A 17,497-nucleotide genomic window follows, 5' to 3' on the forward strand; every position below is an offset into this window, starting at 1 on the left:
CAGTCTTCTAACACCAACACTCCTGATGAAACCCTATTCCCTACAAAGTGCACTAGTTTTGACTAGGGAATGGGTTGTCATTTGCCACGCAGTCTTAGACTCTTCCCCTAACGTCAACACTCCTGACTGAGTTATACTGGTCTCCTCAGAAAAGGCCCCAGAGTGATCCTCGAGACTGTAAACAGCTCCACATGTTAAGGCCAAAGAGTAAATGAAGAGATATTGCAATGTGCACTGCAGTGTTCAAGCTGGATAACAGAAGGATGGACTCTCTTGGAATAATAAACATCTTTGGTTTCAGCACAAAACTTTTCATTTTTTACTGTTTGTCATATTCTAACATCTAAATAAAACAGTTTAAAATATGGAAATAATCATTGGATTGAATGTCTAAATCTTGAAGATAAACACGTCTGTTTGGTTGGCTTGGAGCCTAATCCTAGTCTGTCTGACCAGAGCTGGCTGTGATGTACATGATACGGATAATCCACGTAACCTGCTTATCTACGGACTACAAACGCCACAAAATCATGGTACCAATGTTAGCATTTTTAGCACATAATATTCATATCATACAAAAGTATATAAAATTGATTGCGAAGCTCAACAAAGTCACTTGAACATGTTGCACGAAAAATGGTAATATCGGAACCACGATTTTGTTGCATTTGTGGCACAAATCCCATCCAAATCCTGGTACAGATATTAGCATTTTCGCACATCATGTTCCACTCATCTAAGTGACTTTAATGGGTCCACAATACATTTGCGATACTTTAGGATGATTTGGACAAGATGCGCGAGAAATGCTAATATCGCTACCAGGACTTGGATGTGATTTGTGCCACAAATGATAAAACGCTAGTGCTAGGGAAACTACTGTGTCAATAGACTGCTTACAGGGTGAGGAAACCAATATGTAATTTAGTAATTTGAATGAACTATCCATTTAGCACTAATTTTCTGCAGATAAACTGCCTCTGGCCCTGAGCTCCTTAATACGAGGGTGAGAAAGGTCATTTGTAATGTGATACAAGTGATACAAGGGAAAGGGGGAGACCTAGTCAGTTGTACAACTGAACGGGAAAGGGGGATACCTAGACAGTTATACAACTGAACGGGAAAGGGGGATACCTAGTCAGTTGTACAACTGAAAGGAAAGGGGGATACCTAGTCAGTTGTACAACTGAAAGCGAAAGGGGGATACCTAGTCAGTTGTACAATTGAAAAGAAAGGGGGATACCTAGTCAGTTGTACAACAGAAAAGAAAGGGGGATACCTAGTCAGTTGTACAACAGAAAGGAAAGGGGGATACCTAGTCAGTTGTACGAACTGAATGCCTTCAACTGAAATGTATCTTCCGCATTTAACCCAACCCCTCTGAATCAGAGAGGTGCGGGGGGGCTGCCTTAATCGACATCCAAGTCATCGGCGCAGTGGGTTAACCGCCTTGCTCAGGGGCAGAACGACATATTTTTTACCTTGTCAGCTCGGGGATTCGTTCCAGCAACGTTTCAGTTACTGGCCCAACGCTCCTACCCAGATACATGTTAAAGGTATAAGCAGGGCATATTTAACCACACAACACAGACAACACTGGATGTGGACGACCTATTTACATTTTTGTAATTTAGCAGAAACTCTTATCCAGAGCTCCTTAACCTCTCTTGGGTAGGGGGCAGTATTTTGACGTCCAGATGAAAAGCGTGCCCAAAGTAAACTGCCTGTTACTCAGGCCCAGAAGCTAGGATATGCATATAATTGGTAGATTTGGATAGAAAACACTCGAAAGTTTCTAAAACTGTTAAAATTATGTCTGTGAGTGTAACAGAACTGATATGGCCGGCGAAACCCTGGGGACAAACCATCCCAAAAAGAAAAAAATCAGCCTACCACTATTTTCAATGGCTGTCACTTATATTATAAGGCCAAGTCCTCCTAGATTGCAGTTCCTAGGGTTTCCACTAGATGTCAACAGTCTTTAGAAAGAGTTTCATGCTGGATTTTGGAAAAATTTGCCAGAAATTGTAGTTTTTCTAGGTGGCTCCCATTTTGTCTGTAGTGTTTCCAAGCGCATGGAAGAGAGCGCGTTCTTTGGTATTTTTCTCCGGTAAAGACAATAACGATTCTCCGTCTTAAATTGTATTGTTTATTTACGTATTAAGGTACCTAAGGTTTGATTATAAACGTTGTTTGACTTGTTTGCAAAAGTTTATTAGTAACGTTTGGGATTCATTTTGTATGCATTATGATGGAGGGAAACTGGGTGGATTATTGACTGAAGCGCCTGCTAAACTGAGTTTTTATGGATATAAAGAAGGACATTATCGAACAAAAGGATAATTTGTGATGTAACTGGGACCTTTTGGAGTGCCAACAGAAGAAGATCATCAAAGGTAAGGCATTTATTATATCGCTATTTCTGACTTTCGTGTCACACCTGCCTGGTAGAAATATGTTTTTCATGTGTTTGTATGCGGGGCGCTGTCCTCAGATAATCGCATGATTTGCTTTCGCCGTAAAGCCTTTTTGAAATCTGACACAGCGGCTGGATTAACAAGAAGTTAAGCTTTATTTTGATGTATTACACTTGTGATTTTATGAAAGTTAAATATTTATAATTCTGTCGTTTGAATTTCGCACTCTGCAATTTCACCGGATGTTGGCCACGTGGGACGCTACCATCCCACCTGCCCATTAAGAGTAGCGAGTGTATACATTTTCCTACTGGTCCTCCATGGGAATCGAACCCTCAACCCTGGCGCTGCAAGTGCCATGCTATACCAACTGAGCCACACGCAACCTATGAACCCCAAAGAGCAAAGGGATTTCTGTTACAGAGCTGTTGCATGCTGGGGCCCTAACCTATTAATCTATTATACTGAACTTTAAAACATTGCAGTCCATCTGTTGTATACCAACTGTATGTATGTAAAAAGGACTGACTAAGGAGAGTGATGCCCATGTATGCAGGTCATATATATGAGTTAGTAGCAGCAAGCTAACCCTGATGTAGAGTATGGCTAGCCTCCAAATCCCATTATAAACAGGTTGTGACTGACACACTTTAATTACGTTTATAGTGAGACAAAGCCCTGGGATAACCCCTGACCTCAAAGCCCTGGGATAACCCCTGACCTCAAAGCCATGGGATAACCCCTGACCTCAAAGCCCTGGGATAACTCCTGACCTCAAAGCCCTGGCATAACCCCTGACCTCAAAGCCCTGGGATAACCCCTGGCCTCAAAAGCCTGAGATGAACTTTGACCAATGGAGGTCCTCCTGACATGCAGGATTAGCGTCTGGGTGATTGGCTAAGGTCCAGGCGAGTTGTCCTGGTGAACATAACCCCGGTGAGTAATGGAGAGCTTTGTCTCTCTGGGTTTAACAAAACAAAGGTTCAGTGTCTAGGTGATTGGTTTAGCTGAGTTATTTGGGTGTGTAAGGGTCCTTTGTGCCTCTGTGGGTTTGATAGACCTATAATATCGCTGCTTTTTTTGATAGATCTTAGATGTCTGCTTTACCTCCTGACCCCTGTATGGAGTGGAAGTAACAAATTACAAATACTCTCGTAAAAGCCGCTCCATGGTCAATCCGTCGTCTACATTGGCCATGCAGCATTTATGGTGATACGGCCTCTGCAGAAGTCAGGGCATTCATAGAATAGGAAAAAAAACATTTTAGTCCATCCAAGATGGACATTTTTCTTTAAAAGGATCACATGCACATACATTCTCACATCATAAACATTTAAATTCATACTTATTGTGCTTTACGGAGCAGCGCAGAGTTGTTGAGCAGAGCTGTTGTGAAGGAAGTTGTCAAGGAAGTGAGTTTGTGTTTATGCAGGACCTCCCGCCGCCCACCTTCCGTCAACCAATCATGTCAATGCGGAGCCCTCTGCATTGTTACAAAATCTGTGAGGCGCACGGCGATGTGGTGCGAAGCTCAATTTGGCTTCTGCATGCCTCCGGAGGCTCCGCAATTGCGTCACACCCTCCATACGGAGTCTCCAACCACATGTTTGGATCAAGCATAAATTGGCTTTTTCTGAAATCGAGTAGCTTTTCTGAGTACATGTACTTTTTTGAGTATTTTTCAGTCAGTCATTTTACTTTAGTATTGTACTGCGCTACCTTTTTAAAACCATCCATTACAGAGTACAATTTTGTAGGCTAATAATAATAATAATAAGTAGGTCAAGTTTGCGAAAGCCTCTCCGAGCCACAAGAAAACTGCTCATTGTTCTTTAGTCAGTCACCAATCAAATCAAATGTCACGCATCGCTCCAACGCAGGCCACCACCTGATGATGATAGCTGTTATAGCTAGCACTTTGATGTCACTATGTGTGGTGGTGACTTGCTAGCTAGCTAGCCATGCAAGTTATCTGGGCTAGCTAACAACATTAGGCTAATGTCAGCAAGTGAGCTAGCTAGCTAGGTAGCTAAGTGAACTAGCTAGCTAATGTTAGTTAGCTGGGTCAAAACATACAGTGTTACTGAATTTTAACAATGTACTGTAGTTTGTCTGTGTAAAGTAGGACATCTTTCATCTAAAAGCCAGAGACTCAGTAAGTCTAACTGTGATTATAACTGTTATTTTATTTGTGATTATAACTGTGATTATAACTGTGTTTATATCTGTAATTATAACTGTGTTTATAACTGTGTTTATAACTGTGATTATAACTGATTATAACTGTGATTTTATTTGTGATTATAACTGTGTTTATAACTGTGATTTTATCTGTGATTATAACTGTGATTTTATTTGTGATTATAACTGTGTTTATAACTGTGATTTTATCTGTGATTATAACTGTGTTTATAACTGTGATTTTATCTGTGATTATAACTGATTTTATTTGTGATTATAACTGTTTATAACTGTGTTTATAACTGATTTTATCTGTGTTCATAACTGTGATTTTATCTGTGATTATAACTGTGATTATAACTGTGATTTGAAGTGTGATTTGAAGTGTGATTTTAACTGTCATTTTATCTGTGATTATAACTGTGATTTTATCTGTGTTTATAACTGTGATTTTATTTGTGATTATAACTGTGATTTTATTTGTGTTTATAACTGTGATTATAGCTGTGATTATAGCTGTGATTTGAACTGTGATTTGAACTGTGATTTGAACTGTGATTATAACTGTGTGAGTCTACACAATAGGTACACCTTAGCCCAAAGGCCGGCGGATGGTGATATTGAGTGTTTTCATCGTACTGGCCAAACACATTGTATGCTGACGGCGATACACTTGTATCCCCCGTGGACCAGTTTGTACCAAAAACCTTCTCCATTTAGGCTGCAAAGGCATTCATTTCCTCCTTATCTAGATTTAATGGTGAGAAAGGCTGAAATAAAATGGTGAAAATATGGGTACTTTCTTTATGAAACACCATTTTCCACCACCATTGTAGAGTGGCTATGATCTAGCAGCTCCTATGAGGCCTTCTCTCTCTCTCCCGTCTCTTTCTAATCTTCCTAAAAAACTAAACTAATACACCTGAGGGATCGACCGGAACGGACACCAACCCACCTACAGACCATGTTCGGGTTTCCTGGAACTTAGGCTTACGAATGTTTTTAAGAGTGTTTTAACGATGCATCGTTCCTACAACTGCCGAAGATGTAACATGCGTTTCCCATAACGCAGAGAGAAATGTTCGCTAAGTGTGTCGTTGGAGCATGTGTCAATACATCTAACAACGAACTTAGCTGTTCTACGATTGGTCGGTAAATAACGAGCATTTTCAAGTGCAGCTCAGAAATCTAACGATGCTCCTACGAAGGTTTTAAAGATGAACTTTGCATTAAAAGGAGAAGTTAACCCAAAATCCAGAAACTCCCATGTGATTCCACAGGGGTCAGGCACGGCGCAAACCAAAAACAAAGAAGAAAAGACTGTGGTAGTCCAAGATGGATAACATCTGAGTTAATGGTTATAGTTGTGAATTTGAAGCCAAGTGGATGATCGACCAGTCGTATGAAGATAGAATATATACAGTAAGATGAAAGAAAGGATGAATTTACATCATCTTTGTCCTCATTTCACAGACTGACCACCCAGAGGGACACAAATTATTCTCTGTCCCTAAACAGTTTAACACTCATGGTCTGGTTTCCCAAAAAGCATCTTAAAGGAGAAGTTTACTCAAAATCCTGAAACTCCCAAGTGATTCCATACATTGAACCTGCACTGAACAAACTATAAACGCAACATGGAACAGTTTCTAAGATGTTACTGAGTTACAGTTCATATAAGGAAATCAGTCAATTGAAATAAATTCATTAAGCCCTAATCTATGGATTTCACATGACTGGGAATACAGTTTCTATTGGTCACAGAAACCTTAAAAAGTAAAAGGTAGGGGCATGGATCAGAAAACCAGTAAGTATCTGGAGTGACCTGGTTTATTTTTATTTTTTGGTAAGCCAGGCCTGGCCCCTGTCTGATCCAGTGTTGCTGTGGAAACCAAACAGAAAACACAGCCGTCGTGGCCCAGTCTTTTGGTTTTATGGCTGTATTTACCGACCCAGTGGGAGGAACGAAACCGCTGGTCGGCCCACCACGATTCACAAGCCACTGAGTCCGACTTCGCCAAGGTTGTGTCGGTTCGCCGTCAGGGGACTGTAGATCCATGTTTGGCGGTTATTCCATTCTCTCGGCTACATGGTCTGCTCTGTTTTCTGTCAGCCAGGGACTGCTCTTGTAACGCCTCAGGCGTTCAGTGTGAAGTGAAGGTTTCTGTTGTTCAACCACTTCAAAGCCTGAACCGTGCTGGATGTCTCCTGGTTGACAGATGGGCCCACCCAGCACGTCCCAGAGTGAAGCTGGCTGCAGACACACTATAACTGCATCCCAAATGGCACAAGCAGCCTATAGTGTCAGTCAGGCCATCTGGCTTGGCAAGCAGCGATGGCACAGAGACGCTAGGCTACAACACCAACACTTATTTTTAGAGGGGGTAACATCAACTCCAGAGACAGATTATTATAAACCAGGAGCCCTTGTTGTTGGAGGCTGCTTCTGTCCTCAAGAGCCGCAGAGAGAGAGAGAGCCCAGAGACTAATTTAATGTAATGTTAGAGTTGTCCAGTGGGAAACAGAAAGCCTGCTGGGAGTGAAGTCTTACTGTAGAGAATGTGTGGCTTGGCATCAGCAGCTGGTGGTGACATACAGCACCTCTCACCTCAACTGCTTCTTTAACTCTCTCTCTCTCTCTCTCTCTCTCTCTCTCTCTCTCTCTCTCTACCCCCTCTCTCTCTACCCCCCTCTCTCTCTCTACCCCCCCCTCTCTCTCTTTCTACCCTCTCTCTCTCTCTCTCTCTCTCTCTACCCCCCCCCTCTCTCTCTCTACCCCCCCTCTCTCTACCCCCTCTCTCTGTCTCTCCCTCTCTCTCTCTCTCTCTCTCTCTCTCTCTCTCTCTCTCTCTCCCTGTCTCTGTACCCCCCCTCTCCCTCTCCCTCTCTCTCTCTACCCCCTCTCTCTCTCTCTCTCTACCCCTCTCTCTCTCTCTCTCTCTCTCTCTCTCTCTCTCTCTCTACCCTCTCTCTCTCTCTCTACCCCCCCCCCCCCTCTCTCTCTCTCTCTCTCCCTCTCTCTCTCTCTCTCTCTTTCACCAGACAGTTTTTTCTGTTTGGCTGAACTTATTCAGTAATTAGCCTTAGAGACCATTAGCAAACCTTTCCATTGATAGCTGGCCATTACTTCCTCTGGGTTGAAAGACATTTATGAAAAGTAGCACAGTGCCAGAAGTGCTACTTGCTGGTCTCCCTCCAATCAGTGTCCCTCAAATAATGGACTGGTCCTACTTTTTGCAGTCTAAACTTTTGATGAACGTTTGTATAGAACAATTTGCAGCTCCCTATAGGCCAACAGGATGAATAGACATAATTGAAATTCTGTTGTCTGTCTCCCCCTACACATATTCATCTCTGTTTCTTCCCCATCTCTCTCTCTCTCTCTCTCTCTCTCTCTCTCTCTCTCTCTCTCTCTCTCTCTCTCTCTCTCTCTCTCTCTCTCTCTCTCTCTCTCTGTCCCCCCTCTCTCTCTGTCCCCCCTCTCTCTCTGTCCCCCCTCTCTCTCTGTCCCACTCTCTCTTTCTCTATGTCCCACTCTTTCTCTGCCCCCCCCTCTATCTCTCTGTGTGACTTTTTTAGTTCTCCCCCATCCCTCTTAAAGAGGCCCTCCTAATGTAACCAGTCATGCATAAAGAGACAGGGTCATGGTCAAACACAGTATGGACAGACGATAGACAGACACAATGTATATATATATACATGCTGCCCTGACCATCTTTACCATCTAGCCTGTATAAAGTCCTGATAATGTAAAAGTAGCCCTGGAAAATCTCAAAACATGTTGATGTCAATGAAGACAACCTGCAACTGAAGGGCAGCATGACTTTTCTCCCTTCCGTTCTATATTTGCATTTTGTGTTACAGCATTGATTACGGAGTAAGTGAGTTGTCCAACCTTCCTCGTTCCTGGTCCATCTGGCATAGGCAAGGTCGGAGGTGTAATCGCATGTACCAGTATCGAAGCTACAGGAGCCGGGTAACAGCTGCTGCTGCGCACCAACAAGCACAGGGACTGGAGGACAAGGAGAGGAAGAACAATATTTACAGCGATGTAGTTTTTGGTACGCGTTAGCCATTGGCTTGCTGCAAAAGGTGTGGGCTTCTGTTTTATATCATGCACACAGCTAGTGGCTCTTTCAAGGCAGAGCATGCTGCACTACAATTAATCATTCATTTAAACTGTCATGAGCGTCTACTGCGCCCAGAAAGAAAAACTCAAAACTAACGGAATCAGAACTTAAAGATGAAATCAAATAGGCTATGTGGCACGGACACAGCCAACATTTGAGTGTTAGAAAAATAACGGTGCAATTTATTTGATTAACTTTGAAAATAATGTCAAAAGAAAAAGGCTGCAACTTACCCAGAAAAACGAGATGGAAAATTCTGTTCATATTGAAGCTGCAGCGAGACTCATTCACTTCTCACTCGTAGATTCCAGAGGGGGATACGACCACAAAACGACGCGATCTATCTTCTGGACTGCCAAGCTCGTCTACAGTTCAAGTTCAACCACCAACTCTCACAGCAACAGGGCACGAGCAGTCGCTCAGCTGTTACCGGTCCGTTTACATGGCTTAATCCAACTGGAAAGACGCTTGGCACTCGGGGCGGGTGAGGTGGATAGAGGACAGGAGGAGAGTGAGGAAGCGGCTGACAGTAATGCAGTCCAGATTCTAACGGCTAGTGGACGCATCGCCACAGGGAATCTATGTAGGCTACTCCGCCTCCTGCATCTCTTTCTCTTCCTAGCGCTGTGGATGAAATCACAGGCATTCCACATCATACTGCTCCGGCCCAAATAACCCCCTTCCTTTCAGAAGTAGCCATACTTTATGTCACACTTCATTAAGTTGCACAGATACTATGTAGTTACATGTAGTCTCATTTTATTTATTAGTTTAATTTCAAGTAATTGCTTGGGATATGTTCCGGGGAGCTTGTGAGAATAACATTGATGTATACACGGAAACTGTGGATTCGTTTGAAACTTAAAGTAGACAGCTCTCAGCACTAAACCCTCAGGCCTATGCCCTTAGGGGCATCCCCGCGGCCATATTTGTCGTCGGGCCAAGTGATTAGCCAAGCAAGGGAAGTTTGCAATTTAAGCCTCTCACCACTCGTTTTTAATGGCGTTTGCGTGTGTACAATTATGTTCACTTCGGGGCCTGAAACGCTCCGTAATTCAATTCGCGATGATTGTTCATCCGCTAAGAAAAGTCTGCCAAAACTTAAAACCTCAACATTAATATGTAGTCAACATACAAGTGTAAGTAAAAACAATATGTAAACATTCCAGGTGTCCTGGAGTGCAAACTACCTGCCCCCCAGGACACCTACACCACCCGATGTCACAAGAAGATCATCAGGAACAACAACCACCCGAGCCACTGCCTGTTCACCCCGCTACCATCCAGAAGGCGAGGTCAGTACAGGTGCATCAGAGCTGGGACCAAGAGACTGAAAAACAGTTTCTATCTCAAGGCCATCAGACTGTTAATAAATAAGGCCATCAGACTGTTAATAAATAGCCATCACTAGCCGGCTCCCACCCGGTTACTCTACCCTGCACCTTAGAGCCTGCTGACCCATATACATAGACATGGAATCACTGGTCACTTTAATAATGTTTAAATAATGTTTACATACTGCTTTACTCATCTCATGTATAAACTGTATTCTATTCTTGTCACGATCTTTCAAGATCGAACCCAGAAGCAGACCAGGACAAGGAGCGTAGGAAGAAGGTGAGTATTTATTTACAGTGAAATGTGAAAAGGTAGATATATCCAGATGGCGTAGCGGGCAGCGGTGGTGAGTAGATGAGAGGAAATAGGTGAATCCAATGTAGTAGCAGAATCCTCTGTCAACCAGGCGGGAATGGAGTGAATGATCCAGGTGAGTAATGTTCATGGCTAACGATCCGGCAGGGAATGGAAGTCAGGTCAGAGCTTTTGAAGGGTAGAGATGATGATCAGGACAGGTGTGCAGATTACTGACGGGAAACAGGTGCGGGTGAAATCAATCTCCCAATGAGCTAATTCGCCCGGCAACCAGACAGGGTGCGTTCCAGGACACCTGAAACACACTCCAGGACAGACACACAGGCAAACCCAGACTCAGGAAGCGGGATTCGTGACAGTACCCCCCCTCCGACGAACGCCACCGGGCGGACTACCTGGAGCGCCAGGATGGAGGCGGTAGAAGTCACGAATCAGGTCGTCATCCAGAATCTGTCGCCGAGGAATCCAACTCCTCTCCTCTGGACCATATCCTTCCCAGTCCACTAGAAACTGGTACCCTCGACCCCGCCGTCTGGAGTCCATGATGCGGCGCACCGTGTAGACAGGACCACCTCCGATCATCCGAGGAGGAGGAGGACGAGGAGGAGGAGGCAACAGAGGACTGAGGTGAACCGGCTTGAGACAGGAGACATGAAAAGTGGGATGCACTCTAAGTGTTGCAGGCAACTTGAGTCGAACCACCACAGGATTTATGATTCTCTCCACTACAAACGGACCAATGAACTTAGGTGACAACTTCCTTGACTCCGTCCGTAGAGGAAGATCCCGTGTAGCCAACCAAACCTTATCTCCAACCGTATAAGCTGGGGCAGGAATACGGCGACGGTTCGCCTGTATCTGATACCGGTCAGAAACTCTAAGGAGAGCCTTCCTGGCCCGATGCCAGGTCCGGTGGCAACGACGAATATGGGTCTGGACAGAGGGAACCGAGAGATCCCTCTCCTGAGAAGGAAACAAAGGAGGTTGGTATCCGTAAAGGCATTGGAAGGGGGACATCCCAGTGGCAGATGAAGGAAGGGTATTATGGGCATACTCAACCCAGGGTAATTGAGATGACCAAGAGGTGGGATCAGAGGAGACAAGACAACGCAGCGTGGACTCCATCTTCTGGTTGGCTCTCTCCGCTTGACCATTAGATTGTGGGTGAAATCCAGAAGTGAGACTGACTGTAGCTCCAATGGCCAAACAGAAGGATTTCCAGACAGCAGAGGTAAACTGAGGACCACGGTCAGACACAATGTCACTGGGCAATCCGTGAACCCTGAAAACCTCCCTGACCAGGATCTCGGACGTCTCCGTAGCCGATGGAAGCTTGGAGAGAGGAACAAAATGAGCAAACTTGCTGAATCTGTCCACAATGGTCAGAATGACCGTGTTCCCAACAGAAGGGGGCAATCCCGTGACAAAATCCAGGGCCAGATGCGACCAAGGTCGCCGAGGAATAGGTAGGGGGTGAAGAAGCCCAGAGCTGGGCCGATTGGTACTCTTGTTCTGGGCACAAACAGGACATGCGGCAACAAACCTCCGGGTATCTTCTCCCATGGCAGGCCACCAAAAACGTCTGCGCAGTAGTGCCATAGTCCGAGCAACGCCAGGGTGACAAGCTATCTTGCTGGCGTGGGACCACTGAAGGACAGCAGAACGGACCGACTCGGGTACGAACAACCGACCGGGTGGACCGTTACCGGGGCCGGGCTGCGTCCGAAGGGCCGCCATCACATCCTCCTCTATCCTCCATGTAACGGCTCCCACGACAACATTCTGGGGAAGAATCGTCTCAGTCTTGACCCCACTCTCCTCCGTCTTAGAGAACATCCGGGACAGGGCGTCCGCCTTCCCGTTCTTAGACCCAGGTCGGAACGTCAGGGAAAAATTGAAACGTCCAAAAAACAAGGCCCACCTAGCCTGACGGGCGTTGAGACGTTTAGCCGATTGTACGTAAGCCAGATTCTTGTGGTCAGTCCAGACCACAAACGGTTGCTCCGCTCCCTCCAACCAGTGCCGCCACTCCTCCAAGGCAAGCTTCACAGCGAGAAGCTCCCGGTTACCCACATCGTAGTTTCTTTCAGCTGGAGAAAGACGACCAGAGTAGAAAGCGCAGGGATGGAGTTTACCGTCAGTGGAGCTACGCTGGGACAGGATGGCGCCCACACCCACATCAGAAGCATCCACTTCCACAACGAACTGACGGGAAGTGTCAGGTTGAGAGAGAATCGGGGCGTTGGTGAATCGGCTCTTCAAGTCCAGAAATGCTCGGTCTGCCTCAGGAGTCCAACAGAACTTTCTGGTGCAAGACGTCAGGGCAGTTAAAGGTGCAGCCACCCGGCTGTAGTCACGGATAAACCTCCGATAAAAATTCGCAAACCCCAGGAATCTCTGGAGCTGCAATCTTGTACCGGGCTGGACCCAATCCCGAACCGCCCGAACCTTCTCTTGGTCCATCTTGATCTCTCCCCTGGATATGATGTACCCGAGGAAGGACGTTGTATGGGCGTGAAAATCACACTTCTCCGCCTTCACGAACAGACGGTTCTCCAATAACCGCTGCAGGACCTGCTTGACATGCAGAACGTGGCTAGAAAGCTCCTTTGAGAAGATGAGGATATCATCCAGGTAAACGAACACAAAAATACCAATCATATCTCTCAAAACGTCATTCACCATACTTTGGAACACCGCCGGAGCGTTGGTCAGTCCAAACGGCATCACCTGGTACTCAAAATGTCCCATCGGAGTATTGAACCCAGTCAACCACTCGTCCCCCTCCTTGATCCGAACCAAATGATAAGCATTACGTAAATCAAGCTTCGTAAAAACCGTAGCACCCTGTAAGGAATCGAAAGCCGAGCTCATCAAGGGCAGGGGATACTTGTTCTTAACCGTAATCTCATTCAAACCCCGATAATCAATACACGGTCGAAGAGAACCATCCTTCTTGCTCACAAAAAAAATCCTGCTCCCAAAGGTGATGACGATGGCCGAATGAGACCTGTAGCTAGAGACTCCTTGATGTAGGTCTCCAAGGCCTCACGTTCCGGTCGAGAGATACTGTATAACCGTCCCTTGGGAAAGGCAGATCCAGGAAACAGATTAATCGCACAATCATAAGGTCGGTGGGGAGGAAGAGACAGAGCCTTCTGTTTACTGAATACCTCACCCAACTCGTGATATGTTTCTGGAACCAGGGACAAATCAGGAGGAGCAGAGTCACTGACCTGACTGGAAACAGCAGGAGAACAGGCAGTCCTAAGGCAGTTAGCATGACACTCAATGTTCCAACTAGTTACCTTCCCTGTCACCCAATCAAACGAGGGATTGTGTTCCTTCAGCCAGGGGTAACCAAGAACCAGAGGAACATGGGGCGAGGACAAAATGAAGAAAGAGATAAACTCAGAATGATTTCCCGACACCAACATCTTAACCGGTTCAGTCCTCATAGTGATCCGTGCCAGACTACTGCCGTTCAGAGTGGTTGCTTCAATGGCTTCCGGCAATTGCTCCTTGGAAAGCCCCAGCTGTTCCACCAAGTCGGCATCCATAAAGTTGCCATCGGCACCTGAATCGATAAAAGCGTTCAGGTCAAAACTCTGATCCTTATTCATAAGGGTCGCAGGAAAACGGGGTCTGACAAGATCCTTGAGAGATTGAAACTGGCTCGCTAAAATTCCTCCCAAATTTAGCGAGCCGGGCAGTTTAACGGGCGCTGTGGACAAGCGGAGTTGTAATGTCCCGATCTACCACAGTAGAAAGAGCTATTGGTCTCACGTCTACGTTGGCGCTCCTCCTTAGTTAGCCCGTGTCGCCCCACTTGCATTGGTTCAGAATCTGGTGGCAAGACTCCTCCACTAATCCCGTGTGGAGAATAACGATCAATACGTCCTGGTTCACCTCCTGAACCGAATGGTAACCGAGTTACAGATTGATTGGATAGACCCCACTGCTTCTCCCTCCTTCTCTCTCGGACTCTATTATCAACCCGAATAGATAAAGCGACCAAGCTGTCTAAGTCACTAGGCTCTGGATAAGAAATCAGCTCATCCTTAAGTTCATCTGACAACCCCTTGTAAAAAACCGCTTGTAGTGACTCCTCATTCCAACCACTCTCCACAGCCAATGTCCTGAACTCAATCATAAAATCTGCCACACTGCGATCTCCTTGGCGAAGAGAGAACAAACGTTTAGCTGCGTCCTTACCTCGGACTGGATGATCAAAAAGCTTCCTCATCTCTCCCGTGAACTCCTGATATGAAGCCGTGCAGGTTCCCTGTCGTTCCCAAACGGCTGAAGCCCATTCCAGAGCTCTTCCACGCAACAGTTCAATAACCAAGGCTATCCTAGCCTTGTCAGTGGCGTAAGAATGGGGCTGTAGATCAAACACTAACCCACACTGCATAAGAAACGAACGGCATTTTCCCAAATCCCCTTCATATTTATCAGGCGTCGGTACCTTGGGTTCACGAAATGGAACCGCTTCAGACACGGCAGGTGAGATGGGTGAAACCGGTGGTGAATGAATCACCTGCAAACTGAGCTGATCCTGGACTTGTGTCAAGCTAGCAGATAAATTCTGGATCGAACTCGCTATCTCCTGTAGCGCCGTATTGTGTTGTCCCAATTTCTTCTCCTGCAGGGTAATGGCATGGCAAACGGAGTCCAGGTCCGCTGGGTTCATTACTGGCCGGATCGTTCTGTCACGATCTTTCAAGATCGAACCCAGAAGCAGACCAGGACAAGGAGCGTAGGAAGAAGGTGAGTATTTATTTACAGTGAAATGTGAAAAGGTAGATATATCCAGATGGCGTAGCGGGCAGCGGTGGTGAGTAGATGAGAGGAAATAGGTGAATCCAATGTAGTAGCAGAATCCTCTGTCAACCAGGCGGGAATGGAGTGAATGATCCAGGTGAGTAATGTTCATGGCTAACGATCCGGCAGGGAATGGAAGTCAGGTCAGAGCTTTTGAAGGGTAGAGATGATGATCAGGACAGGTGTGCAGATTACTGACGGGAAACAGGTGCGGGTGAAATCAATCTCCCAATGAGCTAATTCGCCCGGCAACCAGACAGGGTGCGTTCCAGGACACCTGAAACACACTCCAGGACAGACACACAGGCAAACCCAGACTCAGGAAGCGGGATTCGTGACAGTACCCCCCCTCCGACGAACGCCACCGGGCGGACTACCTGGAGCGCCAGGATGGAGGCGGTAGAAGTCACGAATCAGGTCGTCATCCAGAATCTGTCGCCGAGGAATCCAACTCCTCTCCTCTGGACCATATCCTTCCCAGTCCACTAGAAACTGGTACCCTCGACCCCGCCGTCTGGAGTCCATGATGCGGCGCACCGTGTAGACAGGACCACCTCCGATCATCCGAGGAGGAGGAGGACGAGGAGGAGGAGGCAACAGAGGACTGAGGTGAACCGGCTTGAGACAGGAGACATGAAAAGTGGGATGCACTCTAAGTGTTGCAGGCAACTTGAGTCGAACCACCACAGGATTTATGATTCTCTCCACTACAAACGGACCAATGAACTTAGGTGACAACTTCCTTGACTCCGTCCGTAGAGGAAGATCCCGTGTAGCCAACCAAACCTTATCTCCAACCGTATAAGCTGGGGCAGGAATACGGCGACGGTTCGCCTGTATCTGATACCGGTCAGAAACTCTAAGGAGAGCCTTCCTGGCCCGATGCCAGGTCCGGTGGCAACGACGAATATGGGTCTGGACAGAGGGAACCGAGAGATCCCTCTCCTGAGAAGGAAACAAAGGAGGTTGGTATCCGTAAAGGCATTGGAAGGGGGACATCCCAGTGGCAGATGAAGGAAGGGTATTATGGGCATACTCAACCCAGGGTAATTGAGATGACCAAGAGGTGGGATCAGAGGAGACAAGACAACGCAGCGTGGACTCCATCTTCTGGTTGGCTCTCTCCGCTTGACCATTAGATTGTGGGTGAAATCCAGAAGTGAGACTGACTGTAGCTCCAATGGCCAAACAGAAGGATTTCCAGACAGCAGAGGTAAACTGAGGACCACGGTCAGACACAATGTCACTGGGCAATCCGTGAACCCTGAAAACCTCCCTGACCAGGATCTCGGACGTCTCCGTAGCCGATGGAAGCTTGGAGAGAGGAACAAAATGAGCAAACTTGCTGAATCTGTCCACAATGGTCAGAATGACCGTGTTCCCAACAGAAGGGGGCAATCCCGTGACAAAATCCAGGGCCAGATGCGACCAAGGTCGCCGAGGAATAGGTAGGGGGTGAAGAAGCCCAGAGCTGGGCCGATTGGTACTCTTGTTCTGGGCACAAACAGGACATGCGGCAACAAACCTCCGGGTATCTTCTCCCATGGCAGGCCACCAAAAACGTCTGCGCAGTAGTGCCATAGTCCGAGCAACGCCAGGGTGACAAGCTATCTTGCTGGCGTGGGACCACTGAAGGACAGCAGAACGGACCGACTCGGGTACGAACAACCGACCGGGTGGACCGTTACCGGGGCCGGGCTGCGTCCGAAGGGCCGCCATCACATCCTCCTCTATCCTCCATGTAACGGCTCCCACGACAACATTCTGGGGAAGAATCGTCTCAGTCTTGACCCCACTCTCCTCCGTCTTAGAGAACATCCGGGACAGGGCGTCCGCCTTCCCGTTCTTAGACCCAGGTCGGAACGTCAGGGAAAAATTGAAACGTCCAAAAAACAAGGCCCACCTAGCCTGACGGGCGTTGAGACGTTTAGCCGATTGTACGTAAGCCAGATTCTTGTGGTCAGTCCAGACCACAAACGGTTGCTCCGCTCCCTCCAACCAGTGCCGCCACTCCTCCAAGGCAAGCTTCACAGCGAGAAGCTCCCGGTTACCCACATCGTAGTTTCTTTCAGCTGGAGAAAGACGACCAGAGTAGAAAGCGCAGGGATGGAGTTTACCGTCAGTGGAGCTACGCTGGGACAGGATGGCGCCCACACCCACATCAGAAGCATCCACTTCCACAACGAACTGACGGGAAGTGTCAGGTTGAGAGAGAATCGGGGCGTTGGTGAATCGGCTCTTCAAGTCCAGAAATGCTCGGTCTGCCTCAGGAGTCCAACAGAACTTTCTGGT

At 46.9% G+C, this 17,497-nt stretch overlaps 1 protein-coding gene across 1 annotated transcript in view; it reads right to left on the reverse strand.

The window, feature by feature from the left end:
* mamdc2a (MAM domain containing 2a) overlaps nucleotides 1-9,258 on the reverse strand; it is a 34,676-nt gene extending 25,418 nt beyond the window's left edge. Inside the window, exons 1-2 of the mRNA XM_039012884.1 lie at nucleotides 8,962-9,258; nucleotides 8,494-8,610 (exon numbers count right to left, since the gene is read on the reverse strand). Of these exons, the coding sequence (XP_038868812.1) occupies nucleotides 8,494-8,610; nucleotides 8,962-8,992 (148 nt within the window). The 5' untranslated portion in view covers nucleotides 8,993-9,258. The remainder of the gene's footprint in view (nucleotides 1-8,493; nucleotides 8,611-8,961) is intronic.
* Between the last annotated feature and the right edge of the window lie 8,239 nt (nucleotides 9,259-17,497).

Source organism: Salvelinus namaycush, chromosome 18 (assembly GCF_016432855.1).
Source record: "Salvelinus namaycush isolate Seneca chromosome 18, SaNama_1.0, whole genome shotgun sequence".
NCBI lineage: Eukaryota > Metazoa > Chordata > Actinopteri > Salmoniformes > Salmonidae > Salvelinus > Salvelinus namaycush.